Here is a 27,861-nt window from a genome sequence, read left to right as displayed (position 1 = left end):
CCTTTGCCCACCAGTTCTAAGGATATATTGGAGAAGATATTAAATGCTACAATGATATGTATATGGTGTAATCAGTGCAGGTTCACAACCAGTAAAAGTATTTAAGTTCTAAATTTTCCTACTTCCGGTATACAGTCTATCATTCAGCTGATAAAACAGGACTATATCTGGACACAATTGCCCAATGAATAATGAAGTTTCTTTCTTCACAAAGTCTGGAACATTTTGTCTCGCACGCTTTGCCATCACGTAATGAGGACCAGAATGCGATGAAGGTTGGATGCATGCAAGTTTAAGAGGACCTTCAGCCTTAAGCAGCACTCTTGTATCATTCAACTTCTTCAGTTCCTCAATGAATTTGTGGATTTGGATGATATATACAGGCAGGCAACAAACAGGCAGTTACACAAAAGAATTTTCGTATACATGGTCACGGACTTACCAAATGAGAATGTACTTAACAAGCTAAGCCGGTGCCAATAGCCATGGACTATCAATTATGTGTAAACACAAAGATAGACATATAGTGGCGATAACGGAAGACTTTGCAACAGCGTATCTCACAACCTCAACTCCCCTGTCAACAGTTTCCACACGAGCAGAATTAACACGTTTCCGCATCCCATCAAATAGTCTCTCCAACAAAAAATCCAAGGATGATCTAACTGTTTCAGATGTAACCCGTCCAGTCAAGTCAAGAACAAACCTTCTATTGCTTGGAACTGCCAAAGTAGAGGATACTTGACCGATCCACCCACTCTCTTTTCTCCCATCACCAATGGCCAATTGAGAACCTGAACTCAAATTCGGATGGTTCACATTGGATTTTGAACTTGTTAACACTTGATGAGATGATCTAACAAGAGTTTCAACCGCACCATTACAGACTGATAACATCATATCTTTTACTTTCACTTCATGCTTGGGGTTAGTTAACCCAGAGAAGATATCATCATAGGTGTTGATGTCCATAGTCTTGTCAAGATAAACCGCAACAGCTGTGCTTACAAATAACTGGATACAATCAGCAATTAGGTCTCTGCACTTTTCGTTACAAGCCACATCCACCCATCTTGGAACATCATTCATCTTCATGCCAAATTGATCCTTACTTGGAAAACTGTTCGAATTTGATCCTCCACCAGACTGCTCGTCCGAAAAGAAAGCTAATACCAAATTCTTAGCAAAGCTTCCAACAATAACAGAAGTAAAACCAGACCCTGCCTTGGTAAAAAGCTTATCCATAACTTGATCCATAAAGCCTGAATTACTAGAAACTCCATCACCACCATGACTCTGACTCTTGGTTTGTGCTTGATAACCCCTCAATACTCCCAAGGTTACAGCTTGTGTGACCTTAACAACAGACCCCGAAAACTCATCCGACCTAGCTATTTTCGAAACTTGCTTCAAGCTATTCGGAATTTCATCAGAATCAGATTGCAGAAACTCCTTCAAATCTTTAGACACAACTCCAATCGACTCAGCAGAGTCTGAAACTACTTCAGCTACAGAAACTAAAGCCCCTAAAAGCTTCAAAAGCCTCTTTCTTTTTTGACACACTGAAGGCAAGTAATAAACCCTATAAGCACCATAACCAGAGAAGCCCAAAGCAGCCATTACAAACAGCCACTTCTTCCTTTTCCGGGCATAATCAAAACCCTTTTTCGCCAATTCCAGGTCCATCAAGGACACCAATCTCAAAGACCCAATTTTGATATTTGATTCAAACTTCCAACAAACTATACAAAAAGGGTCTAAATCTTAGGCCTTGGGTTTCTGAATTTGCAGAGAACAAAGAACAGGGCTTTACCTCAACTGGGTCCACAAGTTGAGGAAGACAAGATTTGAGCTAAATGGGCAGTTGGGTTTTTCAACAACGAATTGGGTGTTGTCGTTTATATATTGTATCAACAAATCAGATAGAGAAAGAATCAGACCTGTGAGAATGAGAAGGGGATGAGCTAAGAACCGTTGCCGAGGAGGATAAGCCGTCTGGTGTTGAAAATAATGAGAGAAAGCTTTGTTGATGCGTCTACTTCTTTCTTTCTCTGGTTGTGATTTGTGAATGGGTGAGAGAAGCCTGACGATCACCGGCTTTATTTCAATGTTCAACAGCCACCATAAAGCCATATTTATTTTTATATCATTTGTCACGCTCATGTGATAAATGATATATCCAATCAGACCCAAAATTGAAGACTTGTTGTTATTTGTTATTATATAACGACTAAAAAGATCTAATGAAGTCTTCGCACTTTGCCAAAAAAAAATATAAAAAAATAAGCACAAAGTATCCAAAGAGAAATTTTATGTTAACAATCTCACTATGTTTTGATAAAAAAGTGATGTAATACGTAGTGAAGGCAATTTTGTCCCAAACAAAAACTTTAGCTTAAGTAAATAATTACGGATCCTGCAATTAAATATTTCTTTTTCTCAGATTTGCTTTCTCCACTAACACTGGTCACTCAATGGCACTTGTGCCCAAGGAAGTTTCAAATAGAGTGATAGAAGTTCCGTTAGTATTGGTGTGTATCCTTTTCTTTTATTTTTTACCGGAATATTTAACTATGCATTCTCTTTAATTATTTAAATTTTTTAATTATTTAAAAGATTTTTCTGATGAGTAATTCGTCAGCCAAAAATGTACCATCAGAAACAAAAGCCCAAGGTGTACCAGGCTTTTTTCAGTTTTTGTGTACAAATTCTTTTGGGATCTTGGAGTTGGGGCCGCAGTAGTACCAGGCTTAATCTGCCTTGGCCCAAGGCCGACCCTACTCTTGTACTCTCAAACAAATTCAGTTGTATCTCATATTTAAATCTCAGCTCATGAAAGTCTAAAAAACTGTTGGTCCCTTCTACGACTGTAAACATGCAATGTCAACATTAATCATGCGCTCATGTATAGCCAACAGAAGTCCCGCTTTCATATCTTCAATTTCCATCATAGATTCGTAGTTAATTTTTTCACGTTTTCACGTCATGTAACACACTGATAAACAATGTTTAAAATTTGTCGATTGCAAACCTTGATCATTCCCCTTGCACGACAAAAATTTGGAGAGATATCTTTCCCTAAATGAATTTTTTTCTAAATATTCTAAATGCTTTTAACTTGGATTAATTTAGGTCCGATTATCTTCTTCCTAAGTTTTAATTTTTTTTTTTTTTTTGAAAAGGGACTGGTGCGGCTGCCCTCAAGCCTTGATTAATGAAATTGCAAAATACAAAGGGGGGACGTAGAGCCTGAACCCCAAATTACAATAAGCATAAAGAGAACATCCTGAAATAATACTATAACTCTCTACAAAATCTATGTATTGTAACAAGCACCAATTAGCAAAGAGTGCACAGATGGCTACTCCGTTTGCTTTGACATAGCAGTGACATACCGGAAAGATAACTCTATCATAAAGAAGCATCATTGCAAATTACACAGCTTTCCTACTATGTTGCTGCACGGAAATATATCCAGCGACACCTAATTTCATCATGCCACTAGAAGGTTGCGTCTTTTTGATCAAGCAAATAGTTCACCGCTTCGGTAGGCCAAATAAGACACACTGAGTGTGCATACTGGGACCAAACCCACATCGCCCTATCAAATAGTGATAGAGACTTATTGCCGGCATAAAGCCACATGTTACTAAATTTAAAAAACAATAAAACATAAATATAGAAAATTTTGGAACCATAGCCCAAGCCCTTGTGTATTTAATTTTTGGTGATTGTTGTTTGAATTTTCTTTTCAAAAAGTCAAAAGGGATAAGATGGACATTTCAATAATCTCATATAACTTGGAAAAGACTCACTTCCACGTCAAACCCCATATTCTTAAACCACACAATACCATGACCTGGAGGACATTGATATCTACGGCAAGATCATGATTCTTGACCTTATCACCCAAAGTCCATTGCACAGACTTGTTCAGGTCAGCACCTTGTGTACTCTGACTAGGTTAAGGCCGTTAAACCCCTCTCTCTCTCTCTCTCTCTCGCTCCCCCTGACTAGGTTAAAGCCGTTAAACCCCTCTCTCTCTCTCTCCATCAATAATAGCTGTAATCCCGAAACAGATTCCTTAATCCATATCTTAAACCCGAACCGCCGTACCTTTGCCGATGATGCATCATCACGGCCGATGTGGTGTAAGCAGCTCTCCGTCTGCCACGTGGTGTAGTGTTCTTGTACGTGGTTGATTGGTATCCAAAGTCTCAGTCCTCTACCAAAAAAAAAAAAAAAATCTCAGTCCCTCCTGGGAAGGCTCGATCAACCCTAAAACAACACGTTTTTCTGTTCCCCACAAAAATAGTAAAGAAAGCAACAGAGGGCGAAAGCCAGAGTTTTTGGGTTTTTACTGTTTTTTTTCTCTGTCTTTTTTTTTTTTTTTTCAGGGTTTCTGTGTTTGTTATATTAATCGATGACCATCCATGATCCATCCCATCTGTTTCGGTTCTATATATTTTTCTCACCAGCAAACATTCTTTTCTAAATTTAGGGACATATATAGCTAGGACTCACTGTTCCTAGCTAAGCTATTCTAACGCCTTTGAATTTTCCACAAACCAAGAATCAAAACTCTCTCTTCAATTCTTCCTCTGTTGAATTTCGCTTCTGTGTACAATAGAACGGCTCTGTGTGTGTGTTCAGGTTAGTCTCAGTTGGATTAGTTTTTGTTACTTTTTATTACGATCCCAAGAAAGAATTATAATCAATGTCAATGAATTCGAAGAGAGATTTTGATCTGGTTTTGTACAAAATTTCAGATTTCTTTCTCATATGTACTCTCTTTTCATCAAAATTTTGATCTATCACTACAATTTATCTCCTTCCTTTCTTGTTTGAATCAACAATCTGGATATGTTTGGTTCTTCTCTGGTCTTGGGTATGAGAATTAGAACGTTTTCACTCTGATAGTTTAGTTTTTTTTTATTTTCCTTTGTTGAGTGAATCAACGTGGTTTGTGTGTATATCTGAATTGCCACTGTATTTGCGGGTCAAAACAATCAAATTTTCTTCACAATTTCCCAGTCTCCTCCTTGATTTAATATTCCAAGCTAATCATCAGGCAAATCTTAGTCTTTCTGTCCTTCTACAATTACAAAGCTACACGAAATCCTTTTTTAAGTATACAAATTGTTCAGGTGCCTTAATTAGTTCTTCTAGGCTAGGTGTTATTTTAACTGACTTAAGAAACAAGCTAGACGCCGCTCTCTTATCCCTTTCCCAAGTTATTCAAGATTTACGCGTTTCTTAATTTAATTTAGAATGGGTTTTGGGATATGGTCTCTATTTAAATACTTTGTTTCTTGTTTATATATACAGGTATAGCAAACCAGCAATGTCATCTCCTTGCTGCAACAAAGCAGCTGCAAACTCAGTGTTGTACATGTGTTGAAAATTGAAGAAGATGGAAATAATTTACCAGCCCTATATCGACCCCGAGTACGAATGCCTCATCGAAAGAATCTACCCGCCGTGGTATGTATGTATTTCATCTATGTTTTCATTTTCACCCGCCGTGGTATTAACAAGGGAGAATCAGTGATCACGTATTTACTGGTTTGGCTTTGCAGGGTTTGTATCGACAACGACACATGCAAAGATTGCACCCTCGTGAAGGTTAGATTATATGTTTTTGATAAACATAAAACTTTGTTGCCATGCTTCCTACTTGTTCACCAGTTCGAGTCTAGTTAGTTGCTGTTTAACAAGATCATATCATATTACCAATTATTAGTCTATCTTGTGGGTAGGTGATGGACATGGGTTTAATTTGGAACTTCTACATTAAACAGAATAACAAATAAATCTTTGTGCTGTTGGAAAGTTGCTTTCAACTTTTCTAGTGTCCAAGTGGGTCATCCATAGATTTCAGAGCAACCATGCAGGAGATACCATCTAGTCATCTACAAAGACAATATCCCTTCCATTATGGCTTGCTGCCAAACACTATAGATGTATTAGTTAAGGGTAAAATCCTCATATGGTACATGAATTATTAAGAAATGTATTTTTTAAGAGAGTCTAATGATACTTGTATTATCCATCTGTTAGCTCCTATAGTACTCCGTCTATTATTCCTTTAAAGATGTCTACGTGGCGATCATGTGACACTCATGTGAGTAAAATGATAACCGTAAAATAGTCATTTCATTCATTATTAAAATTATAGTATTTATTATATTGAATATCTATAATTAAAAAATATTTTGACACATAAAAATTGTTCTCGGGATACTTGAGAGTTGAGGCAATTAATTTTAGTACTTTTTTTTGTATTTAATTCTTTTTTATAAAAATTTAATATATATTAATTTGGGTCAACTAATGAGATAAGTTTTTTCTCAAACAATTAATAGGATTAACCAATGGAGGTATTAGGTAAATCTAGATATTCACTAAATTCAATTAGTTTAATTTATTTTAATTTAGTTTTATAAAAAACTTGTAAAATAAAATAAAATATAGGTTTTTTACGATTTTATCCCTATTTTAACAGAATAATTGACGGAAGTACTAAAATGGTTAACAGAGGGATAATACATGTACCTAAACTCTCTAAAAATTTGTACTTACTAAAAAATACGTTTCTTGATAATTCAGATACCATATAAAGATTTTACCCATTAGTTAATTACTCAATCCCTAAACTAGTTTAAATCCCAAAAACCCGAACTAAATCCCACTTCCCCAATTTAATTATAACCAACTTTTATAAACTAGAGCCTAGAGCCCTAGAGGGATCGAGTTGTTTGGTGTCCCCAAGTGGAGGCCATTAAATTGAGAGAAAGAGATGGTAAAGCTTTAGTAGCTATCGTCATTTATTTTCTGTTACTTTTTCAGTTTCCAAGCCCTGCAGGGTTAACAATTCCATGCAAGGTTTCGTCACTTTAAGCTTCCAACCCCTCTCTATCCCTACGCAACCAGATTCCCAGCAAACCCTAACCAGATGACATCATCTAGTTATATATAGCCAGACCAGGAAAACTACCCTGGACCCAATTGCTATACTTGCAACAGATCGAGCCGTAGACTAGGAAATGTTCATTGATTTGGTTAAAGAGAGATGAAAATGACATATGCATGAGACCTGGATAAATCTTTTTTTTATTTTTACTGATGATGCAACCCTTTTACAGGTTGACAGTGCAAACAAGCACGGGATTTTACTGGAGATGGTCCAAGTTTTGACAGATCTTGATCTTGTTATTTCCAAATCTTATATCTCCTCTGATGGTGGATGGTTTATGGATGGTATGTCTTTTTCTTTTTTTTTTTGGTATTATATATATATCTCGTTTAATCATTTTTTCGTTTTGATATAAAGAAAAAGATGGTAGCTTTAGTTTTGTGAGGTATGCATGGGTCAGACCCACGAGTAGAGTATAATTGCTCGGCAGATTGGTTCATGTGGGTTTGTTTTGATTGCATGGTGTGGTTGCAGTGTTCCATGTGACGGATCAACTCGGCAACAAAATCACTGACGAGAGCATCATACTTTACATTCAGCAGGTCTCTTTTTCTCTCTCAAATATTCTGTTTTTTTCCTTTTCTGTTTTATTTTTGCTAAGTTTTTTCTTTTTCGTGTTGCTTTTGCTCTTGTTCAAGTTACCTTTTTTGAGACCTTAATGTAATTTTCTTTGGAAGATGATCTAAATAGTGAATACTAAATTGTGAAGTGAAAAAATGTAAAAAAATTGATAAGTTTACGGTAACTAACTTTAAACTCGATAATGGTGTTTTAGCACATAAAACACGGAGTCTTTTTTTTTTTTTTTTTTTTTTAGTAAAATGATGTCATCCCTTTATTTTTTGTAACATGCATGTCATTCTTTTACTTTATTTTAATTTTTAACAATAAAATAATGAATTTGCAGGCACTTTGTGCTAAAAGGGGAGTGATTGCAAAAGAGGCAAGACTATGCCTAGGAAAAGAAGTGGCACCGGGAGCGAATGATTTAGCCCTAGAAATGACCACCAAGGACCGACCGGGCTTGATGTCCGAGATCTCCGCGGTCCTGGTTGAGCTCGGCTGCAACATAACTGCTGCCGTGGCTTGGACCCACAGCACCCGTGCGGCGAGTATCTTCTATGTCGAAGATGGGCTGGACGGAGGGCCCATCACGGACCCAATACGGCTAGCAAATGTCCAAGAGCAGCTAGAAAATGTAATTGAAGCCCATCACGAGGAGGGCGAGAAGAGGAGTGTGAGGCTGACTACCCCCGCGGTCGGACGGACCCACACAGAGCGGCGGCTCCACCAATTGATGTACGGGGACGATGACTACGAGATGTGTCGGGGTTGCGATGGCGGTGATAAAGGACACAAGAAGGGTTGTGATCGAACCCATGTGTCGATAGAGAGTTGCAAGGAGAAGGGGTATTGGATTGTCAATGTAAGAAGCAAAGACCGTCCTAAGCTGTTGTTTGACACAGTTTGTGCTCTCACTGACTTGGAATACGTTGTGTTCCATGCTCTGGTTTCTTCCGGGGGCACCATGGCTGATCAGGTACATCTTAATCAATAATTCAGATTTACAACATTACGGTGCATACATCATTTTCTCAACTATGTATTTGTACGAGTTAACGGTGAATGTTAATGTTCACAGGAATATTTTGTAAGGCACAAGGATGGCTACACTTTGAACGCAGAGAGTGAAAGGCAAAAGCTCACTCTATGTTTAGTTGCTGCAATAGAGAGAAGGATCTCAGAAGGATTGAGACTTGACCTCTGTGCCAAAAACCGGATGGGACTATTATCAGACATCACAAGGGTCTTCCGAGAGAGTGGTTTATCAATATCAAGAGTCGATGTTGGAACATACGGTGAGAGAGCGGTGGGATCAATCTATGTCACAGATGCTTCAGGTCACGATGTGAATCTGAACACAGTGGAATTGGTGACAAAGGAAATTGGAGGATCTGCCATTGCGGTTCACAAATCACAGAAGTGGGCTGCTCATGGTTCTTCATCAAGGACAAGCCAGAGAGTACCAAACACGAGAGTAGAAGATGAAGGAAAACCAAGACCGTCATTTGGAAGTTTGCTCTGGGCTCAACTGGAGCGCCTTTCCAGCAGCTTTGGACCCATTAGATCATAAAGGAGCTTCAGGTTACTTCCGTGGTGTTTTGTTGTATTCATGAATGTCATACATCTGTACATAAATGTGTAGAATCAGGAGTCAAGAGTAGCTTTTCTCTCCTTCCTAGCCAGCTAGCTTATGGAAGTTCAATTAAGATGATCTAGATCGTTTTTCTTTTGTAGGAAGATTTCTTCATCTAGACCTTTCTTCTTTTGGAAGATTTGGAACTGATTTAATCCTACCAATATCCTAATCTCATGCCACTTGAGCTAAGGCTCATTGGTACAGATTAGTTAGCATACAAGGTTCTTTGTAGTTCAGGAAGGGTAGGGCTTCTGAAAAGACAGTGAAGAATATGGGTGGCAATGAATACATCCCTAAAAACGCTTGTTCCCCAACAAGAATGCATCAAATTAGAATTTAATTGCGTGTACATGTAAAAGACAATTATCCAAGAAAATTAAAACAACCAAGTAAAAAGCGAATGAAATTATCCATGCTCTGTTTTCACAATCTTTTTAGCGCTACACAAGAAAATTAAAACAACCAAGTAAAGGGCGAATGAAACTATCCATACTCTGTTTTCACAATCTTTTTAGCGTTACAATACAACTATGTGCTTGTGCTGAGATGTGCACAGCTTCAATCTGATGATCTATTTTGACGACAGCAGATTCTGAAAATTTGTAGAAAATTACTACAATGGCTGCAGTGTACTTAATTTGGATAGAAAAATCTAATTAAAAGGGTCGCATCTTACATTAATATCTTTTTAAGGTTATCAGACATTATGAGGCGCTAATCTACCGCTGCATTGCAGCAACTGTGTTAAAAAAAAATTGAAAAACAACAAGAAATTGCACTATAAGGCACTTGATACTCATATGCAATCAAACTTACGAAAACTTATTACAAATCTAGACCAATATGCTTAACATCTTGGGTGAGGCTAAGATGAAAATTAATGTTTACACGATTAATCATGCTATCTCTCTAAATTTCTTTAACGGGTCATGAACTCTGGAAAAATCTGCTTAACTCCCCCAAATAAAAATTAATAAGTTAGTAACAAAATGAAAAAGCATCCCAACTCAGGCTTCCAGGCTCCAGCATGCATAAACTTAAAAGTACAATTCTATATTAAATAAACAGATCAGATTATTGCTTGGTGCTGTAATCACTACACAGAAATACATCCTTGCATAAGAAATAATAATCCAGTATTAAACCTTATGTACAATCATAGTCCCCATAGCCTAACTTCGACTAAAGAAACCTTTCACAGTCTATTCACAATAAGGGATGAATGAAACGAATAGGCCACATTGACCTAAACCAGATTGACCTTTCACAATAGGGTTCTTATGCAGTCATCATATAACATCAATGTCATCAACATCAAGCCAGTCATTAGATTCTTTGGTTTCTGGGTTACAGGAACTTACCTGTGCAGACCCAGCATGTCTGATTCCAACAGAGTTCATGTCCTTATCTGAATCAGGAGAGCTTCTGCCTAGCTGAACCCAGTCTCTTGAATCTTTGGCTGAAGAGTCAGAGCCAGATGTGGCCTTCTTGTAACCTGATGGCACATCTCCATCATCATCCTCAAGATCACTGAATGATACATCCTCATCGTTCTCTATAGGGATGGAGGTTCCACCGACACCGTCCCCATCCATCTCTGATTCCTCTTTCAACCAATCATCGGCATCATCCTCATCTTTCTTGTCCAAGACTTTAGATGAAGAAGTGGAGGGTGGCAGTGGATGTTTGGTCTCTTTCACTGGTCTTTCTTCAATAACAGGCTTGTCAACAATTTGGATTTCACTACTCTGGACTGGGTGCTTCTCTGTCTCAATATCAGCTGTTGCTGGCGGAGGAGCTGATCTCATGGTAGATGTTTCGGGTGGCATTATGTCAGATTGAGCACTCGGTGGCACAGAAAGATGCTGTTCTTTGGGAGAATCAGTAATTCCTTTTGAATAAGCAGCACTACTTGCTGAAGGGTCAGATTCAGGCTTAGACATATTTCCCTTCTTTAACTCATGAGACAACATTGCTCTAACTTCTACTATCTGCAGAGATATCATAAAGTCAAGCAAAGCACATTGCTCCAACCAGAACTAACAAAAAAAAAAATGTCAAAAAGGGGAGTGTTGGGTCACTGTCACATAAAACCAACTTACCTTGGGTGTAGACAAAAGCTCAGCATCTTGTTTATTCAGTCTAGGATGCAAGAGCACAAAGTAAATCATCCAAAAGTGAGATTCACTCATATGCTCAGGACAGAGTTCCATCCTGAGGGCAGCCAGTGCCGGAGCAAGACGTTCAACAGCCAGAGCATGCTCTTGTTGGACATCAGACAATTCGAAATCTGGAAAACCAAACTCACAATGTTCTCATTTCTGTGCAAGTCAAAGTTCCAATGTTGCTAATCATAAATTACATATACCACATCATAACTCCAATTATTGAGCTCAGCAACAAACTAGCCAGCACAAATCAACAAAACATCCACACTCATTTTACACTTTAGCCAAAAAGTTAATGATTTCTTATCTCCTAAACCGTATGCTTAGCTGAGATTCACCTCACTCTAATCTGAAAAACCTCCAAGTTGCCTAATTCTCAGTTTTTTAGAGCTGCAATCGTAACAAACACGAAATCTCCTTGCGAAAAGCAAATATCTCAAATCAAATCCTTCATAAAACTGATGAACAAATAAACACTAATTTACACTAACACAACCAAATTAAGCATCAATTCAACATACATTGAATCAAATTACTCGAATTGAAGTTCAATCGAAAGTCAAGCATACCATCTGAATCTTCATCATCATCAGAGAGAGGGAAATCGAGCCAAGTCTCGGGATGCATAGAAACATTTCTGACGAACGCAAGAACCTCCGGCGTCACACCGAGAGCCAGCCCAGCCGCCTCGGCCTCTTCCTCCGATCCAAACTGAAGCAAATTCGAAGCGATCTTAGTGAACTCGGAAACCGCCATGTTGCTCGAAAGCTTCGAGATCCCGCTCTTGAACCTCCCGCCGATCTCCGCGAAATCGCTCCGGATTCCGGCGATCACATCCTCCTCGGAGAGCTCCGGATCGGAGGGCTCTCCCTGATCGGCGGGTTTCGGAGCGGCCGCATCGGGCGGCGGGGCGAGAAACGAGGCGACGCCCCAGAACTGGCGGGAGAGGGTTTTGGTGAGCTCAGAGAGGTCGCCTTTGACGCCGCCGCGGGGATCGGAGGACGGGGAACCGGGTTGAGGTGAGTTGGGGTCGGCGGCATTGGAGTTAGGGTTTTGGATGGGGGTGGAGGCGTTGGGGTTGTTGTAGTCGTCTTCGTCGTCGTCGAGTTTGAGAGAGTTGGCGATGGATTTGGCGAGCCATGACATTGTGGATAGAGAGAGATGTGATCGGAGAGTCGGAAAGTTTCCAAGGCAAGGCTTAGTGGTTTCTGACTTGCAGAGTCGGTCTTCTTCAATGTTGGGTAAGCGATGTAGAGTCCCTTCTACGGCGTCGTTCTGGTTTCGCTCTCTAAAAATTGCAATAATTTAGAGAGTAAAAACCTATGTACATAAAATACAAAAAAATAAAAAATACAGTATGAATAATTTACTTTGGTAACTTGATTTTGTAAAAAAGTAAAAATATTATCCTCATAATGTTACTCCAATGTGATTCAGATTGCATGTTTCGTTTACTATTGGGGTTAAGAAAAATGAGACATTGGGTTGGGTTAGTGTATCTAATAGTGGTTTTCTTATTCTCACAAATCATAATTTAACCTAATATAAGAAATATATGAATATAGCAAGTGCACACGGACATAAAGAATTCAAAATGCTGTAAGAATATGTTTAATATTCAAGTAAGAAGTCTAAAAAAAAACCTTCAAAAATGTCACTTTTCATAAAAAATTATATGTTTAAGCAATTAATTAGTTTAACATTGTTGAACGAACTACAGACATGAAAAATCTTTAAAGATAATAAAACAATTAGAAGTTTTTTATAAAAATAAAACCGTTAAGTTTATCAAGTAGCGAATGATACTTAAAACTCTAGTAAACAACCTTAATCTCTTTGTGAGTAGCAATTGAAACCCACTGTTAGAGTAATACTCGAACTCCTTTAAGCAAATTTCAATCTCTCAAGCTATTCTCAAATTCATTTTGAGTGATTAGTCCTCGCCCTTCTACCCTTCTACCCTACACTCTATAATACATTAATACTCAAAATTCGTCAAATTACTGTCAAAATTTTAAACCTGACAAAAAAGAGTAAATAAATTTTTACCCGACCAAAATGAAGCTAATTGAGTGAGTCGTTAAAGATGTGGGTCTTTCCATTTTCCCAGGGAGCCCAAACAATGCTACTAGCACACCGTCTGCTATTCACTTCCATTTTCTTATCACCGTCTTCTTCTTCTCCCTCTCTAAAACCCCAACCTCTCACCCTCACCTTCTCAAACCCAACCCATGCAAAACCCACCCGCCATGTCTCCCCAGCCTCGAAAACCACACCCATCATGGAGAAGGACCGGTCCGTCCTGTTCGTCCCGCCCGGTGTCGACCCGGATGAGGTGACCCCGGACATGGTCCTACCCGGCTCCAACATCGTTATCGGACCCTACGCCGGCGACGCCAAGATTAAGGAGGTGGTGTTTGTCAAGAGCAGTAGTAGAGCTAAGGACTGCCCCAAACATGACCGGCCCGAATTCGCTATATTGGGCCGGTCCAATGTGGGCAAGTCCTCGCTTATCAATGCCTTGGTTAAGAAGAAGGATGTTGCTCTCACGTCTAAGAAGCCAGGTTTGGTTTTGTTTCTTCTTTCACTGAAAAAAGTTGGTTTCTTTTTTTGAGTTTTTGGTGGTTTTGATGTGTCTGGGTTTGTGGGTTTTGCTTGTTTTTGTGTAGGGAAGACTAAGTTGATCAATCATTTCTTGGTGAACAAAAGTTGGTACTTTGTGGATTTGCCTGGTTATGGGTGAGTACTAGTATGGTTTGAAAAATCGAAACTTTAGCTTGTGAAGTTTAATCTTCTTAGTTATACAAGTTTCTGAAGTGCAAATGTTAGGTGTAAGGTTAAATTCAGACAATGACATTTTGCATGGTTTGTTGGTTTTTTCGTCCTTGGGATTTTGATCACTGGCTGTTGTTTTTATGGTAATTGGATTGTTTGTATTATGTAGCTGTTTGTAGATCAATCCTACTACAGAAAGTCTTGAACTTTGAGTTGGGTCAGTTTTTCCAAACCAGGAATGCAAATAATTTTTGTACACCGGTCTGCATTGCACTCTTCTGTAATATGAAAGGGGTGATGCAAGCCACTTTTCTGAGCAAGTGCAGTTAATCTAGAGTAAGCATTAGTTTGAGAGTTTGTGCCGACCACAAAACACTTATTTTCACTTATCTGCTATTATCTGACTAAAGGATAGAGTTCTCTATAGGATTCCCTTTAGTTGGGATTGAGACCTTGGTGAATTGACTTTAATCAGGTGATGATTATCTATGACTGATGGCATTATGTATTGTTAAGTGGTTCCAATAGTTCTTAATCTAAGTGACTAAATTCCATCATGCTACTCACTCTCGATAAGAAACAGTTAACTTTTACAAATGACTTGAATTTAGTATTGATTAGCGTGCAGACTGGTTTCTCCAGAATCGATGCCTGTTTCTGCTTCAAAACTTACACGCAGCATTCTTATGGCATTTTCCCTTAGAAGTTCTAAGTTTTAGTTGTTTTGTTTGACATGCACTAGTTTATGGCAAGGAATTGACTCTGGCTAGATGGATGGATTGAGGACAGAGAATTCTTTCCTGTCAGGTTATTTGTGATTTCAACCAGATTGGTCGCATGGTAACCGCTTTGATTTGCTCTGTTCATTGTTGTTTCTCTTACCTATGAAGTTTTTAAGATTACTTTTCTGAATGTGCCAGACTCAAGAGTTAGTTCTAGTTGTTAGAAAGCTGTGTGACAGCACTACCTTCTTTGATTGTGAGTTACTGTCAGTAAAGGCATGAGATCCCCTGAATGACCTAGTGTTCTCTTCATACTCACAAAACTAGTGTTTTTTTTTTTGGTAGATCTGAATGAGGTTGGGGAAGAAATAGTGGATAAGATTCAATATGAGGCGTTTCATGTTATCAATAACTGAGAGTCTTAGACCTTATATTGTGCTTTAGAGTTGATCATAGAATGATCAATCATGAAATTTTTCCTACCTGTCATTCTTTTGGAGTTTCAGCCACAATTTTGGTATTCATATGTAAACATGAAGATGCTGTTGCTTATAAGATTGCTAACTACTTATCCTCGAGTACTGTTATCCATATTTTGTTAAGTTGTTTGAACTCGTATTCATAACATCTGAAGCAAAACAATAAGGAAGAACTCTAGTTGTTGTTGTTTTTTTTTTTTTTTTTAATTTTTTTTTTTTACAGAAAGTATATGTAACAACCAATGTTTTAAAAGGCTGAGGCGTAGCCGAGGCGTTTTCGGGAGAGCCTCAAGAAGGCGTTCGCCTTGAGGCGTAAGGCGTAAGCCTTACGTATAAATCAGTTGTATTTATGTATATAACTAGTCTTATATATAGAACATGTATTGTAACCAAAAACTAACATTTGACAACCAAAATCAGACTACTCCCTCCCAATTACACACTGAAACTCAGAAACCAATCACACAGACTGAAAAAAACAGAAGTTGGGAATTGTTTACATACAATTCTGATGGTAATGGCTCAAAGCTTAAAAGCTGATTATCAGCATCATTGTTATTGGCTTCACTGAGATCCCTCAAACTTCTGCTAGGAGTCTTGTCTATGCAGCCACATCATGTGCCCCTGAAACTCACAAAACAAACATAACCGTCACGTCACAACACAAACATAACTGTCAATTTCTCTAAAAGATAATAACAGAAGCTATACCAGAAGCTAATTATCAGTGATTAGTACTCTAGCCAGCCTCACTATACTTGAAGGTGTTCGATCTGCCATACAAGGAACATTACTACAATAAGTAGAAACTTAATTGAGAAAGCAATTCTGCTAGAGGTAAAGCCAGTAACTTTGGCCATAATGAAACACCACTCCTTTGTTTTGATTACAAAATGATTACCAGAAACACATGAAAATCCCAGATTGCTATTATATATGAGTAATATGACCAAAGCACATGATAATCCCCAACACTATGGTCTGCATATTCTGCAAACCTTGCCAATACCATGTTCTTTCCCTCATTTAGTATCAATTGCTATCACTGCACCGATTGCTATCATACATGATTTTCATTCATTTATGCTATTATCATAATCTCACATTCCCAGTTGCACCAAAGTGATTAATTGAACAAAAAAAACAAAACATTTGCTGCAAATCGGATTCACCAGCAAGATCGAGGAAATCAAATTCATACCTTAAATCCTTTGCTGCAAATCCGATTCCAAATCTCCAAGTGAGAAAATCTCTTGCTCCAAGTGCGAAAAAAGCCTCCTTTAGAGCCAAATCCTTGAGAAAACTCATGGGCTCTTGATGATTTTATCAAATTTGTTTCTTGAGAATTGGGATTTGGAAGTGAAAGAGTCGGAGTTTTGATGGAGGAGGCTGAAGGAATCGAAAATAACTTCAGCTCGAGACCTGAAGGAGTTTTAACTCTCAAAACCACCAAAACGACGTCGTTTTGGTGAAGATGAAAAAAAAAAAAAAATTCTCAGGCGTTCGCTTTAGACGCCTTAAGGCGCGCTTTGGCCGCCTTTTCCACCTGCATCGCCGCCTTGCCCGCCTCTGCGCCTCACCTGCAAAACACACTCATTTTCTACAGCGCCTCGTGCTTTCTAAGCCTTCAGGCGCGCTTTTTAATACATTGGTAACAACTGATCAAATTATCTTTAGCCTCCTCTTGTTCTATTTTTAATCTCTAGTAGTTCACTTTGTTTCCAGGTTTGCTAAAGCTCCAGAAGCTGCTCGGATGGATTGGTCGGCATTCACTAAAGGTTTCTTCTTGAACAGAGATAATCTCGTTGCTGTTCTACTTCTTGTTGATGCTAGTGTTCCACCTCAGAGGATTGACCTAGACTGTGCCAATTGGCTTGGACGAAATAATGTATGCTGGTCTCTCATATGAAATGCTTTCTACTTTAACCTCATGGTAATGTCCTCATGATCTTTTCTTCTTTTTTCTGCATTTAGATACCCATGACTTTTGTCTTCACAAAGTGTGACAAAATGAAAGGGGGCAAAGGTAAGAGGCCTGATGAGAACCTCAGGGATTTTAAGCAGTTCATCGCAGAAAACTACAAGCAGCATCCCCCATGGATCATGACTAGCAGTGTAACTGGTTTGGGCAGGGATGAACTTCTGCTTCACATGTCACAGCTTAGAAACTACTGGGATCAATAGTCTGTATTATATCATAATTCTTGCTGATTCCTCAACCACAGAGGGAGAAACTTGGTTGCTTAGAACTAGCTACTTCAACTCTGTTGCCCATAGTTTTTTTAGTGAGATTTTTTATCTTTCTGCTAACAGTTTATACTACTGATTACAATAAATCCAAATGTGATTCAGATCTGTAATTTTTGCTGTATATATAGATAAACGATGTTTGTACGTTGTAGGTTACGCAGAAATACTTATTGAAATACTTATCGTTGTGCTTTGTATTCGGCTTATGTTCCTGAGGCTTCTTTTCTCTTGCCCCCATGTCTTGTGTTTGTATTGAGCCCATTACCGACCAAAAGACAGACCAGTACCTTTAAACTGCATGAGGAAGTCTTGCCATACAGTCATACAAACAGACACGTGGTGGGGCGGACCAATCACTGGCCAAGGGGATGTTTTGAGTATTGCACTTTAGAGAGTGTTTTGATTGTGTACTAATATTTAATTATTAACAAAGGTTTCTTTCTTCGCCAAAAAGAATGCGTCCTGCATTCAGTCCATAATATTACTAACCTATTGCATATAATTACTTCTTTTTTTTTTTTTAGACTAAAAGTAGGAATGATTTTTATTAAAATCATGGGATATGGTTACAATGATATTGTAAAGCATCCAGTATTAAATCTGGATCTTGATCAAGCCAGAACTGTTTGATATATGACTCATAAGCTAACGCTGCCAGCCTATGAGCTACTGAATTTGCCGTTCTAGGAGCATGAACAAATTGTAAACCCTGCAGAGTTACACTTCCAGCTAGAATATCATCAATTAAGTTGCCTTCCCCAATGAGAGCATGGTTATGGTTATATGAGAGCATATCTTTGCAAGCTACTCGACAGTCGCTTTCATGGATCACATTTTGTCGTGTAAGCTGCTGATCGAAGTAGATCAACACCTGCTCTTACAGCTAGTAACTCAACTTGCTTTGCCGAAGAGACATCATATAAAAACCAGCTACAAAGGAGCCATCAGCTCTTCTGATCACCCCCTCCAATTCCACCCTCATGCAGTGATTGTAAAAAAGCTCTATCCACATTTAATTTATGCTTCATTTGGTGGGGGTGGAGACCAATGCTTTCGAGTTTCAGGCTTTGAGCTTCTGAGGACGTCTGAACATTGGACTTTTGATCCTTGCAAAAATTCTTTACATGCCGGGTTAAAGAGCTTATCTTTATTAATAAAGCGAAGCGTTCTTTACGATTCATTTGTCATTAATTATAGATTGAGAAGAATCAGATCACAGCTTGTTATTTCTGTTCTTTCACGCTGCCCATATATATTATCACGAGTCACTTTTCATTGCTCAAATGCATTGATTGATCAAGCAGCGCGCCACTCTTTTAACATAAGAGAGGAAGGAGGACTGACCTATAAGTTAACTCACACACGATATTCTAGTATAAGCATGTGGAACTATAAAATACCACCGAAATATCTTCAAGATAACAAAATTAAACTTTGCTAGACAAATATATGGAACTATTATGAATTGAAAATATAAATAATAGGGGACAGGGCCCGATTGATAAGGCAGATACCGATCCCTAAAATTATCTACTAAATAAATATCAATATATATCTCCATCATTGATAACATCATGCATATATTTCATAACACAAAAGGACAGAACTGAGTTGTCCCTAAATAATTTTCTCAGTAAGTACAAAACTATTGCCATATCACCTAATTATTCTCCGACTATTAGCGACAAACCAGTCTAGTTAACCAATTTCATGACTATACACCACTCGTTTTCTCGGCCGCCTGTTTGTCTCCTAAACTCTTTAGTGGCGGCATATTTTGAACCTCCTCCTCCATAAAGAGTTGTTATACAAAAGCATACTTGGAATAGTAGCACATAGCGCACATTTTACAACAAGATCTAAACTTGGCTGATGAAAGCGCCTTTTTTTAAATTTCATTTTAATAGCAACTACATAATGACTACAATTAATCACAGTACCTATTACAACTTCAAAGACTAACAACGATAAACTAAAACTCAATATCCTCACTTGTAATAGGAAAAATTAACATGTTAATGAATCCAGCAATAAGGCCACGAATAGGCAACTGACTGAGTTAGATTGACCATAATTGGCAATAACTGGGACATGTGACCACAATAGAGGCTATTGGGTGGGCTTACTGGGCTATCACAGGATTTCCTGCTTACATGAGAATATGTTGGTATTCAAACGCACGGCTTTAAGCCTATAAAAGCTTGAATTTTGTTGACAACAGGGGCGGACCTATTCATAGGCCCGAAGGGGTCCCGACCCCCCCCCCCCCCCCCCAGAATTTATGGTATACTTCAATTTTAGTTACTTATTTACCTTATTAATATTAAAAATAGGCTTAATTTAAGTATTACACCCCCCAAAAACTTCTATAACCAATCAATTTGAATAATTAATCAATTATATTAAGAAACATAATTATTAAATTAATTGGTCTTTATGTCTGAATAAGTAAAGTAATTGATTTGTTTTATTTGAAAAATAGAAAGTAATTAATTTACCAAGAAAACGTAAAGTAATTGATGAATAAGTTATTACTTTCTTCACATGAACATTTGTAATCTTTATATGAGTTTAGGAGATGTATAAAACAGAATCTTGCTTGATTTGAAGATGAACATTTTCTATAAGGGAAATATACAAAACATTAATTTTTTGCAAAATTTTAATATTATATACTATATATGTCTGGACCCCCCCGATGTGAAATCCTGTTTCCGCCCCTGGTTGACAACGGACAAGTCATGACGCAATTTTATATCAAGAGAAATATATACTTAGTCGTAATTATATAATTATATTAATAGTTCATCAAATTCCTCACCTCAATGCATAATGGAACTCCATATATAGATACTCAAATTATTTACTTTAATTAAACTCATATTTCTACAATGATGAAATCAAACAGCTTCTATACTGAGCTAGCATTACAACTGAAAGCAAAAAATAAGTAAAGAAAAAACCACAAATTCGAGAAAGTGGGTTTACATATTCTCTCTAGCTAGTATAGGCAGTATAGTTGTACTAAATAGCTAGAGTTCCAGACTGGTCAGAGTTCCAGGGCTCAACATAGGAAAAGATAACCAATGCTGCGAAGCCGGCGACAAGTTCAACCGCAGATAGCTCGAGTCCCCCGTGATGTTTTGATCCACTGCCTTCTTCTGATGATGAGGAGTACTACTCAGCCCTAATGTCTCAGCCAAGTCCTTGTACATAACTGAAAAAGGCGAAGTGCTGCCAGTAACCTTAGCTGAAACCGGAGAAGGAACATGTGGTGGTCCTCTTTGGATTTCGATCGGTGGAGGCGCCACGCTTTGGAGGTTAGTCGACCGAGTCGGCTCGTTCAGGTACTCGGGTGCACTGGTGAGCTTCTGGACAAGGCCACGAAAGTTGATGGGGTCGACTTTGTACACTCGTGGAGGGGTCGGAGGGAGCGGTGCCACTGCAGGCTTTCGCCACGGCTTGGCTGAGTTTTTCTTGACGGAGTGGAGTGAGGAGTGGTGGTAAGGCAGTGGTGCTTGCTTGGAGGTAATTGAAGAGGATGAAGTGTAAGCAGCTTCCATTGTTGTGGATTTGGAGGTTTTCTGTGAGCGGGATTGAGTTGAAGTTTGAGATGTGGGAGTTGTGAATATGCTATTAGTTTGCATATTTATATAAATTTGGGTGAGGGAATATATGAGTGGGAAGTAAAGAAAGGCAACGACCTGGAAGCGAAGCCGTTGGGAAGAAGAAGGATTTCAAAGCTCGTTTTGTCTTGAGCCGTCGGCGGTGTTTTAGTATGACGCATGTAGGTGAGTAATGCATGTGGTCAAATCTTTTTGTTTGACCATTTTTATATTGTTATACAATTAGAAATATTTTTATATTAGGTCATACCTAAAATGCTTTTGTCAATTCCTAGCACTCTTTTAGCTAGGGAACAGTTGAAACCGTGTTCACCATCTATAATGAGTTTGACCTCAACATAAGGTTGTGCATAAAATGAGTGAAATTGGAAACTCTGTAATTTTCGAAACACATGAGGAATCTAATCATAACACAAATTAATCTAAGTTTTTCAACTATTGAGTTCTACAATTAGTTTCATGCATACAAACTGCATGCCTCTAGTATTTTGTGTTTCTGCATATATCCAGAGGTTAGTGTTCTGCTGCCAAAGAGTCCAGAAGAATAGTTTGTTATAGTGAAGCTTTCGCTAATCTCTTATTGAATATAACATAAGAGCGTTAAAAGGGGGACCGGGTAACTGATTTTCACTCCTCTGATGCTTAATTAATTCAATCAAGTATTAATATTGATCTTATCGGTAAACTAAAAATCAAACGAGAAGTAGTAGATCTTCAAACTTAATCATTTTTCATGATGAATAAATATACCAGCAAGATTGAGCTCGTGCTCCATTACTGTGTTAATCATTGGTATAGTGATAGTTAGTAAGATTAATTACTAGAATATGATGTTTATTCAAAAAAAAATTACTAGAATATGATGTTGGATTAAGAGGGAGAAAGAAAGGAGGATAAATTAGTTTAGGTTGTAGAACGAGGTGGACCAGCCGCCCTTACTATGCATCACGGACTCTTGAATTGATACACGTGCACACTCATTCAATCTTTTGACCAGAAATAAATAATGAACAACAATTATCTGTAAATAGCTCACTGATTGTGATAGTGCCTGAAAAAGAAAAAGAAAAAAGAGCTATTGATCTAGTCTTAGATTCGTACCAATCCATTATTTGATTATGATTTTGTGTTTGATAATATATAAATGTAACGTTATAACTACACTTGTTAATCTGCTCGAGTATACGTATATAAACTAGTTCAGTTTCATTTTAATGCATAAGAGCTAATATTGCCTAATCTTCTATTTAATTTCTTTTTTTAAAAAAGTGGGGTATTCTAAAAGAATAATGATAGTAAATATATGTCCAGACATATATTAATTAAAATCATTTTATCTACTCTTAATTTTTAAATTTGATCCAATGATAGGACAGTGATCATGCATGAAATTCTTGATCACCTAATAACTATATAAATATTTCTGTTATATATAATATGTACTGCAAATTCTTTGTATGATCGCTAAGCCGTGACTGACGTGAATCGCATGTTTATCAATTTCATCAACTATCACATATGTTACTTGAAATATGCCAAGCTACTAGGCACGTTCCCACTGCTATCGTAGAACATGGAAGTTATACATAGCTAACATGCATGTGTTTGATGACTAATATTGTTTGCCCTAAAATGCAGAAACCCAACTGCATGCTCTACGTACTTCCTTTTTGGGTTACCATTATGCTGCCCTAAAGCACAACAATTTTTTGACCTAACGACTGAACTGGCCAATTAGGTTTATCATTTCCTACGCTTTGTATTTACAAACATTTCTTCAAAATATGAAATTAGTAAATCTAACTCTGATCAAACAATTGAACGACTTTTCATAAAGCGATTAATATGACCATGGTTAGTAAGTAGTAACTAATGATCAAATCGCAATAACACGATCTCAAATTACTTGTTGATATTTTGCATCAAGAATTAATAGTTTTCAAATAAACGCATTCACAAATCTAGATCTGGCAATGTGTTTTTGCTTTTAATTTTTTTTGTTAATTAAGTATGGATACAAAACAAGCATGTGACTTTTGAATTATCTCCCAAGCATCTGCAGAATATATAGAATATTAAAACGCATACACCACCTTTTAACAGTTTTGTTTTTAAGACTAGGATCCAAATCTTCCTCAAATTATTTCAGAATATATAATTTTAGAAGTATTTGTAGACCTTCATCTAATAATCGAGAAGCTCTTCAATAATTAATGACTTGTATACAATGGCGCAAGTTTTTGTTCCCTTCACAGATGATTCCGCACACACCAGAGCCAAATATGGTTAGCAATTTAATTACCAAGCTTTTGCCGTTGGAATGATACTGTGTGAAGTTTTCATTCAATTTTAGTCTTGCAATCTACAGAGGATCGGAGGTCTTGCTATACATATGCATATGCCCAGCAAACCTCAAGCATACCTCCAGGAATTTTCCCTATAAACGAAATATTTATGAAAGACCAGGTTTCTTAATGAAGATATTTTCTGTGAACTAGGGTTTTATGTCCAAACAACATGAATACGTTGCTAAATTAAGATGGAGCAACCGATCGATGGAGGTAAGTTTTATCACTTTATGTATTTAGTATATCTATATGAGGAGATCGACCAATGTTATATGTATCGTATCGACGAATTATTGCTTGATATGTAATGAAAAATTAAGTTAGTTTTAATTATTTTAGAATGGATTGGTCTTGGAGTTAAGATCACAGCTGGAACGCTAATAGTTTACTTCTAAATCGTTGATTAAAAGAGTAAAAAGTGATACACATATTACATCTCAAACAACAGTATATCAAATAGACAAACTAATTAGTCGTAATGTAGAGCACAATCACTCCGTGTACTTATTTTTCAGATACAAGCATTCAATAATTTTAAACTAACTGTCGCGGAGATGTCTCTCAATTGCTAGGCAATTCTTCATATACAGAGATCGATATACTCTCAGCTTTCAGCATCAATATATCTTTGACAATTTTGGGGAGCGATAGCTTTATGGGCTGCCCTGTCAATACTACTAGTACGCTCATGCATGCATGACAAATATGTGACGGAGCATGACAAATATGTGACGGAAGTCATGCAAAAAAAATATATATATATATATATATTTAAGTTATTGATCTTATTTTGTACATAAAATATTTAAGGAATAGACTTAGTCTAATAAATGTAATATTATTTGATTTAGTGATATTAATTTTTTCTTTGTAGGAGAGAGGTCTTCAATTCGACTTATTACTAACTAATTATTGTATATTTTCAATAATTATGTAATAAATTTAAAAAAAAATGAAAAGACGAAATTTAGCTACCATAAATACATAATCACAAATTCACAATTTAACCCACTCGACTACTTCAAAGTTCTCTATTACCTGAAGGCCAATTAATCAACAGGTTCTTACGTTGAATGGGAATAATAATGTGACAAGTGAAAACACAAGCAGATTGTGACAGCCATCATTTCAATGCTAAATATCAACCAGCACTCCCATGCATAAGCAAAACTGGCATGCGTGGGATCAGTCATTTTCTCAAGCAACATGTAGAAGAAGAGCAGCAAGAAGCTTCTAATTAACTCATTATTTAAGCATGAAACATATAGGGGTCCCTTTGAATTCAACTGACAAGTTGCAGCAACCACTCAAATCTCTTTGCAATCTTATTTTATGTTTTTATTATTGTAAGCAGTGACCTAGGGATGATAAAGATTTGTTGAAATAAGACGCTATCATACTCGTCCTCCCATAATTATGGAAACGTAGTGTCATCTTTATTTCTTTCAATTAGTTGGGAAACGATTAAACGAAGGTAACCAAGAAACAGTCAGCATTTTCTTTTTGTGTTATAATACAACTTGAATGAAATTCCTACTCATCAAATCTGGGGAATCACACGAGCTTAAAAGTTTCAGAAAATGACAAAATGTCTTGTGAAAGAATAAAGGCCGCGTAGGACCTTTGAAGATCTCCTCCATCTCATGTTCTGGTTATGGAAAATCAAAGAATGAAATTTTTTTGACCAAAATCGTGTCTAAGGCGAAACAAATATCTGAATAAGTGTTTAGGTATGGATGTAGACTAATTTTGTGGGTACTCGCGGTCTTAGTTTTTTGACATTAAAAATTATTCTTTTCTTTTGAGGTTTTCACATGCATTTCTGGGTGGAAAATAATGAGAAGTAAATCACGTCGACTCTTTATGTATACGTATATTTTATTGTATAATTAGATCATTATGCTAATTTATTGTTTTCAAAAAATAATAATAATAAATAAATAAAATCCTAAAAAAAAATTTAATTGTTTGCTCCTTAATTTACTTATTACTTTGATTAGATTGTTACTTTCCGCATTCTTTATATAAGAAAAATGTAATTGTTTCGAATAATGTATGTCAGTAGTCGAAAATCGAAGACAACTTTTGCTCAATCCTTCTCGTCCGATGCCGCTCCGACGTTGTGATATTGTCAAACGGGTGATGATAAGTATAGGGTCTTTTTTTCTCTAAAGATTGCTTTACTTGGGGTTTTTCGCAGTGGTGGTCGGATTTGTTCTAGTCGAAGCAGGTTTGTGTTTAGGTTGGTTGTGTGCATCGTTTTCAGAGACGGCGGAGGTGACACCGACTGAGTTTTGGATCCAGGAGGCGGTGACAATAGGCGCATCAACGATGGGGTCAATTGACAGCTTGGGTGCAGGGGATCTTACTTGGTTTGGATTTGGGTCTAGCTGCTTTGCAGATCGTTGGTCGTCCTCTAGGTGGTGATGCGCGATGGCGGTGGTGTATCCTTAAAGCGAGATGGTGATGTTCGTGGCAAGTCGTGGTGGTTGAGGTTCGCGGCGAGGTGGCAGCGGTGTGCGAAACTTTTGCACATGATATGGAGACTAGAATGGGGCTGGGCTGCTGTTTGGGTTTAGGGTTTGGCTGTCCTTTGAGTCTTGGGCTGCTAATTTAGTCAGTTATTTTTTATTTCTAATAATTCCCTACTTTGTGCACTAATTTTTAGTGAGCGTCAATGAGTTCTGATTAGTTTGCCTATTCACTATGTCGTAGTGTATCATAGTTTATAGGTTTGTTTTTTTATAAGTGAGCGTTGGATAATCAGTTAGTGGTCTTATTTCTATGTACTACTGTGGTACCACCATAAACTTCTTATCTGTCCATAAACGGCAAAGGGATGATATATAATGATCATTCTCGTTTTAGATGAATGACAAATAGATATGATTTTATATAAGAATAATGTATGTCAGTATTGCAATAAATAAAATTATCGTATGTTGGACATGAATCAACGGTCAAATCAAGTATTAAAAGAAGTCAACAATATGAATGCTCTCTCCTCATTCTCAAAGACAATGTAAGAATGATATTCGATCATATTAATATGGGCGGTATGTTGGCATTCTAATCATCAAAAACCAGTGAAAACTTTAACCAAGTGATTGAAACTTGCTAGAAGATACGAAAATTTTGGAAGATATGAAAATTTTGAATGGGAACTTCTAGAAATAGTACATCAATCAATCAATTAGCAAAAATGTATTCATACTAGAAATGACAGTTAATTTGAAAACAATTGGTGAATTGGTGTTGGATCTAAGTGTTGATGACACAAGCTAAAAAGACTTTCAATCTTGGATTAATAGAACCAAGATGTGCTTTGCCCATTGTATTGCACCGGCCAGTGTTGGGGAGAGTCTTCGAGGGATTTTAATATAGGGCAATGATAGGGGTCTCAATGAGGCCTACAATTTGTGGACACCCATGAATTTTTTTTATTTATCCGACGGTACAATATTTTCATCGCTACACAATCATTTGATAGCAAAAACACTGGCAAAAGGTTTTCATTCCATAAGAAAGTGCATACTCATAATTTAATTAGCTTCTTGCATAAACTATAAACTACGAAACTTCTAAAAACTCTAGACGGTAGACCAATCATTAGAATGAAAAAAAAAAAAAAAGGAGCTTAAATTCCGTATTTTAGTGGGAACAAAAAAAAAACGAATAATTTAAGAGAGCCACCAAAATCTTTCCCCTAACCGCACGAAATCGATCAATTGTATGAGCCATTGTAATCCGGGGCGGAACTGAAGCAAAGGGTAGAAGGGGTAGAATAGTGTATATATATTAAGGATTGACGCACACTTCTTATATATAAAGCTTCATGTATTTTCTAATATGTAATTACAGTCTTTTCTTCCTCTTGAAGTAGATTGAAAAACTGGCAACACATTTTTTTTCTGATAACGTATATTGACTAAATTTCCACTCTAAACATGTTTCAGAACCAAGAGCAGCCTTATAAATTTGAATACAGATGAATGTTTCACAATATCTAAACACTAAACTATCAACATCAATGAAAAATGGAAAAGATTGTTAATCAATTGCCGTAAAACTTGACTGGTAAGTGAATAAGTGATAATGAATATCGACTAGTAGCTGGGTTTTTATCTCAGCAAATTAGAAGCTGAAGTAGCAATTGATTTATGTCAGAGGCTCAAAGCCTTATTAAGGGCATCAGTGTGGCAGAATGGAGGTTTACCAAAGTGGGGATTGTTGGTCCATATCTCATCAAAATGGGCTGCTATGTAACGGATCCACCAACTCAGTAGCCGATTAGCCATGTCAATGTGAGAACTTTCA

At 37.3% G+C, this 27,861-nt stretch overlaps 5 protein-coding genes and 1 long non-coding RNA gene across 10 annotated transcripts; 2 read left to right on the top strand and 4 right to left on the bottom strand.

Moving 5' to 3' along the window:
- Positions 1-6: 6 nt before the first annotated feature.
- Positions 7-2,123, bottom strand: LOC112187738 (protein PHLOEM PROTEIN 2-LIKE A10). Its single transcript, XM_024326643.2, has one exon. The coding sequence runs from the start codon at positions 1,684-1,686 to the stop codon at positions 466-468; it is 1,221 nt and encodes a 406-aa protein (XP_024182411.1). The 5' UTR covers positions 1,687-2,123; the 3' UTR covers positions 7-465.
- A 1,883-nt stretch (positions 2,124-4,006) lies between these two features.
- Positions 4,007-9,393, top strand: LOC112186568 (ACT domain-containing protein ACR1). 4 transcript variants are annotated; one of them, XM_040514157.1, is made up of 8 exons: positions 4,007-4,190; positions 4,502-4,653; positions 5,329-5,484; positions 5,580-5,625; positions 7,146-7,260; positions 7,451-7,518; positions 7,884-8,516; positions 8,619-9,393. In XM_040514157.1, the coding sequence occupies exons 3-8, from the start codon at positions 5,414-5,416 to the stop codon at positions 9,108-9,110; spliced, it is 1,425 nt and encodes a 474-aa protein (XP_040370091.1). In that variant the 5' UTR covers positions 4,007-4,190; positions 4,502-4,653; positions 5,329-5,413; the 3' UTR covers positions 9,111-9,393. The 4 variants fall into 4 exon arrangements, with proteins under 4 accessions (XP_040370091.1, XP_040370093.1, XP_024180794.1 ...); XM_040514159.1 differs by lacking the exon at positions 4,502-4,653; XM_024325026.2 differs by lacking the exon at positions 4,007-4,190 and having other exon boundaries at positions 4,214-4,653.
- Positions 9,394-10,197: 804 nt separating this feature from the next.
- Positions 10,198-12,611, bottom strand: LOC112186567. The gene is made up of 3 exons (XM_024325025.2): positions 11,914-12,611; positions 11,279-11,466; positions 10,198-11,167 (listed from the first exon to the last, which is right to left on the bottom strand). The coding sequence occupies exons 1-3, from the start codon at positions 12,488-12,490 to the stop codon at positions 10,466-10,468; spliced, it is 1,467 nt and encodes a 488-aa protein (XP_024180793.1). The 5' UTR covers positions 12,491-12,611; the 3' UTR covers positions 10,198-10,465.
- An 842-nt stretch (positions 12,612-13,453) lies between these two features.
- On the top strand, positions 13,454-17,726 carry LOC112185390 (GTP-binding protein At2g22870). Its single transcript, XM_024323625.2, has 4 exons — positions 13,454-13,908; positions 14,014-14,083; positions 17,046-17,208; positions 17,295-17,726. Exons 1-4 carry the CDS (start codon positions 13,467-13,469, stop codon positions 17,502-17,504), a joined length of 885 nt encoding a protein of 294 aa, XP_024179393.1. The 5' UTR covers positions 13,454-13,466; the 3' UTR covers positions 17,505-17,726.
- On the bottom strand, positions 15,816-17,051 carry LOC112185391. 2 transcript variants are annotated; one of them, XR_002930233.2, is made up of 3 exons: positions 16,522-17,051; positions 16,032-16,113; positions 15,816-15,944 (listed from the first exon to the last, which is right to left on the bottom strand). It is a non-coding gene; the product is annotated as an uncharacterized LOC112185391 (long non-coding RNA). The 2 variants fall into 2 exon arrangements; XR_005806121.1 differs by having other exon boundaries at positions 16,032-16,093.
- Positions 17,727-20,417: 2,691 nt separating the features above from the next.
- Positions 20,418-21,208, bottom strand: LOC112188029. The gene has a single exon (XM_024327046.2). The coding sequence runs from the start codon at positions 21,131-21,133 to the stop codon at positions 20,603-20,605; it is 531 nt and encodes a 176-aa protein (XP_024182814.2). The 5' UTR covers positions 21,134-21,208; the 3' UTR covers positions 20,418-20,602.
- Between the last annotated feature and the right edge of the window lie 6,653 nt (positions 21,209-27,861).

Source organism: Rosa chinensis, chromosome 2 (assembly GCF_002994745.2).
Source record: "Rosa chinensis cultivar Old Blush chromosome 2, RchiOBHm-V2, whole genome shotgun sequence".
NCBI lineage: Eukaryota > Viridiplantae > Streptophyta > Magnoliopsida > Rosales > Rosaceae > Rosa > Rosa chinensis.
Note: the sequence above shows the minus strand (reverse complement) of the source record. Positions and strands in the feature narration are given on the sequence as shown.

Coding starts and splice junctions, on each gene's coding strand:
- LOC112188029 (XM_024327046.2), bottom strand. CDS start 21,133: ATGGAAGCTGCTTACACTTCATCCTCTTCAATTACCTCCAAGCAAGCA.
- LOC112187738 (XM_024326643.2), bottom strand. CDS start 1,686: ATGGACCTGGAATTGGCGAAAAAGGGTTTTGATTATGCCCGGAAAAGG.
- LOC112185390 (XM_024323625.2), top strand. CDS start 13,467: ATGCTACTAGCACACCGTCTGCTATTCACTTCCATTTTCTTATCACCG. Junction 14,084..17,045: donor GTGGATTTGCCTGGTTATGG/GTGAGTACTAGT, acceptor CTTTGTTTCCAG/GTTTGCTAAAGCTCCAGAAG. Junction 17,209..17,294: donor ATTGGCTTGGACGAAATAAT/GTATGCTGGTCT, acceptor TTCTGCATTTAG/ATACCCATGACTTTTGTCTT.
- LOC112186568 (XM_040514159.1), top strand. CDS start 5,414: ATGGAAATAATTTACCAGCCCTATATCGACCCCGAGTACGAATGCCTC. Junction 5,485..5,579: donor GAAAGAATCTACCCGCCGTG/GTATGTATGTAT, acceptor TTGGCTTTGCAG/GGTTTGTATCGACAACGACA. Junction 7,261..7,450: donor TGGTGGATGGTTTATGGATG/GTATGTCTTTTT, acceptor GTGTGGTTGCAG/TGTTCCATGTGACGGATCAA.
- LOC112186567 (XM_024325025.2), bottom strand. CDS start 12,490: ATGTCATGGCTCGCCAAATCCATCGCCAACTCTCTCAAACTCGACGAC. Junction 11,467..11,913: donor TGATGATGAAGATTCAGATG/GTATGCTTGACT, acceptor TTGGTTTTCCAG/ATTTCGAATTGTCTGATGTC. Junction 11,168..11,278: donor AGCTTTTGTCTACACCCAAG/GTAAGTTGGTTT, acceptor ATATCTCTGCAG/ATAGTAGAAGTTAGAGCAAT.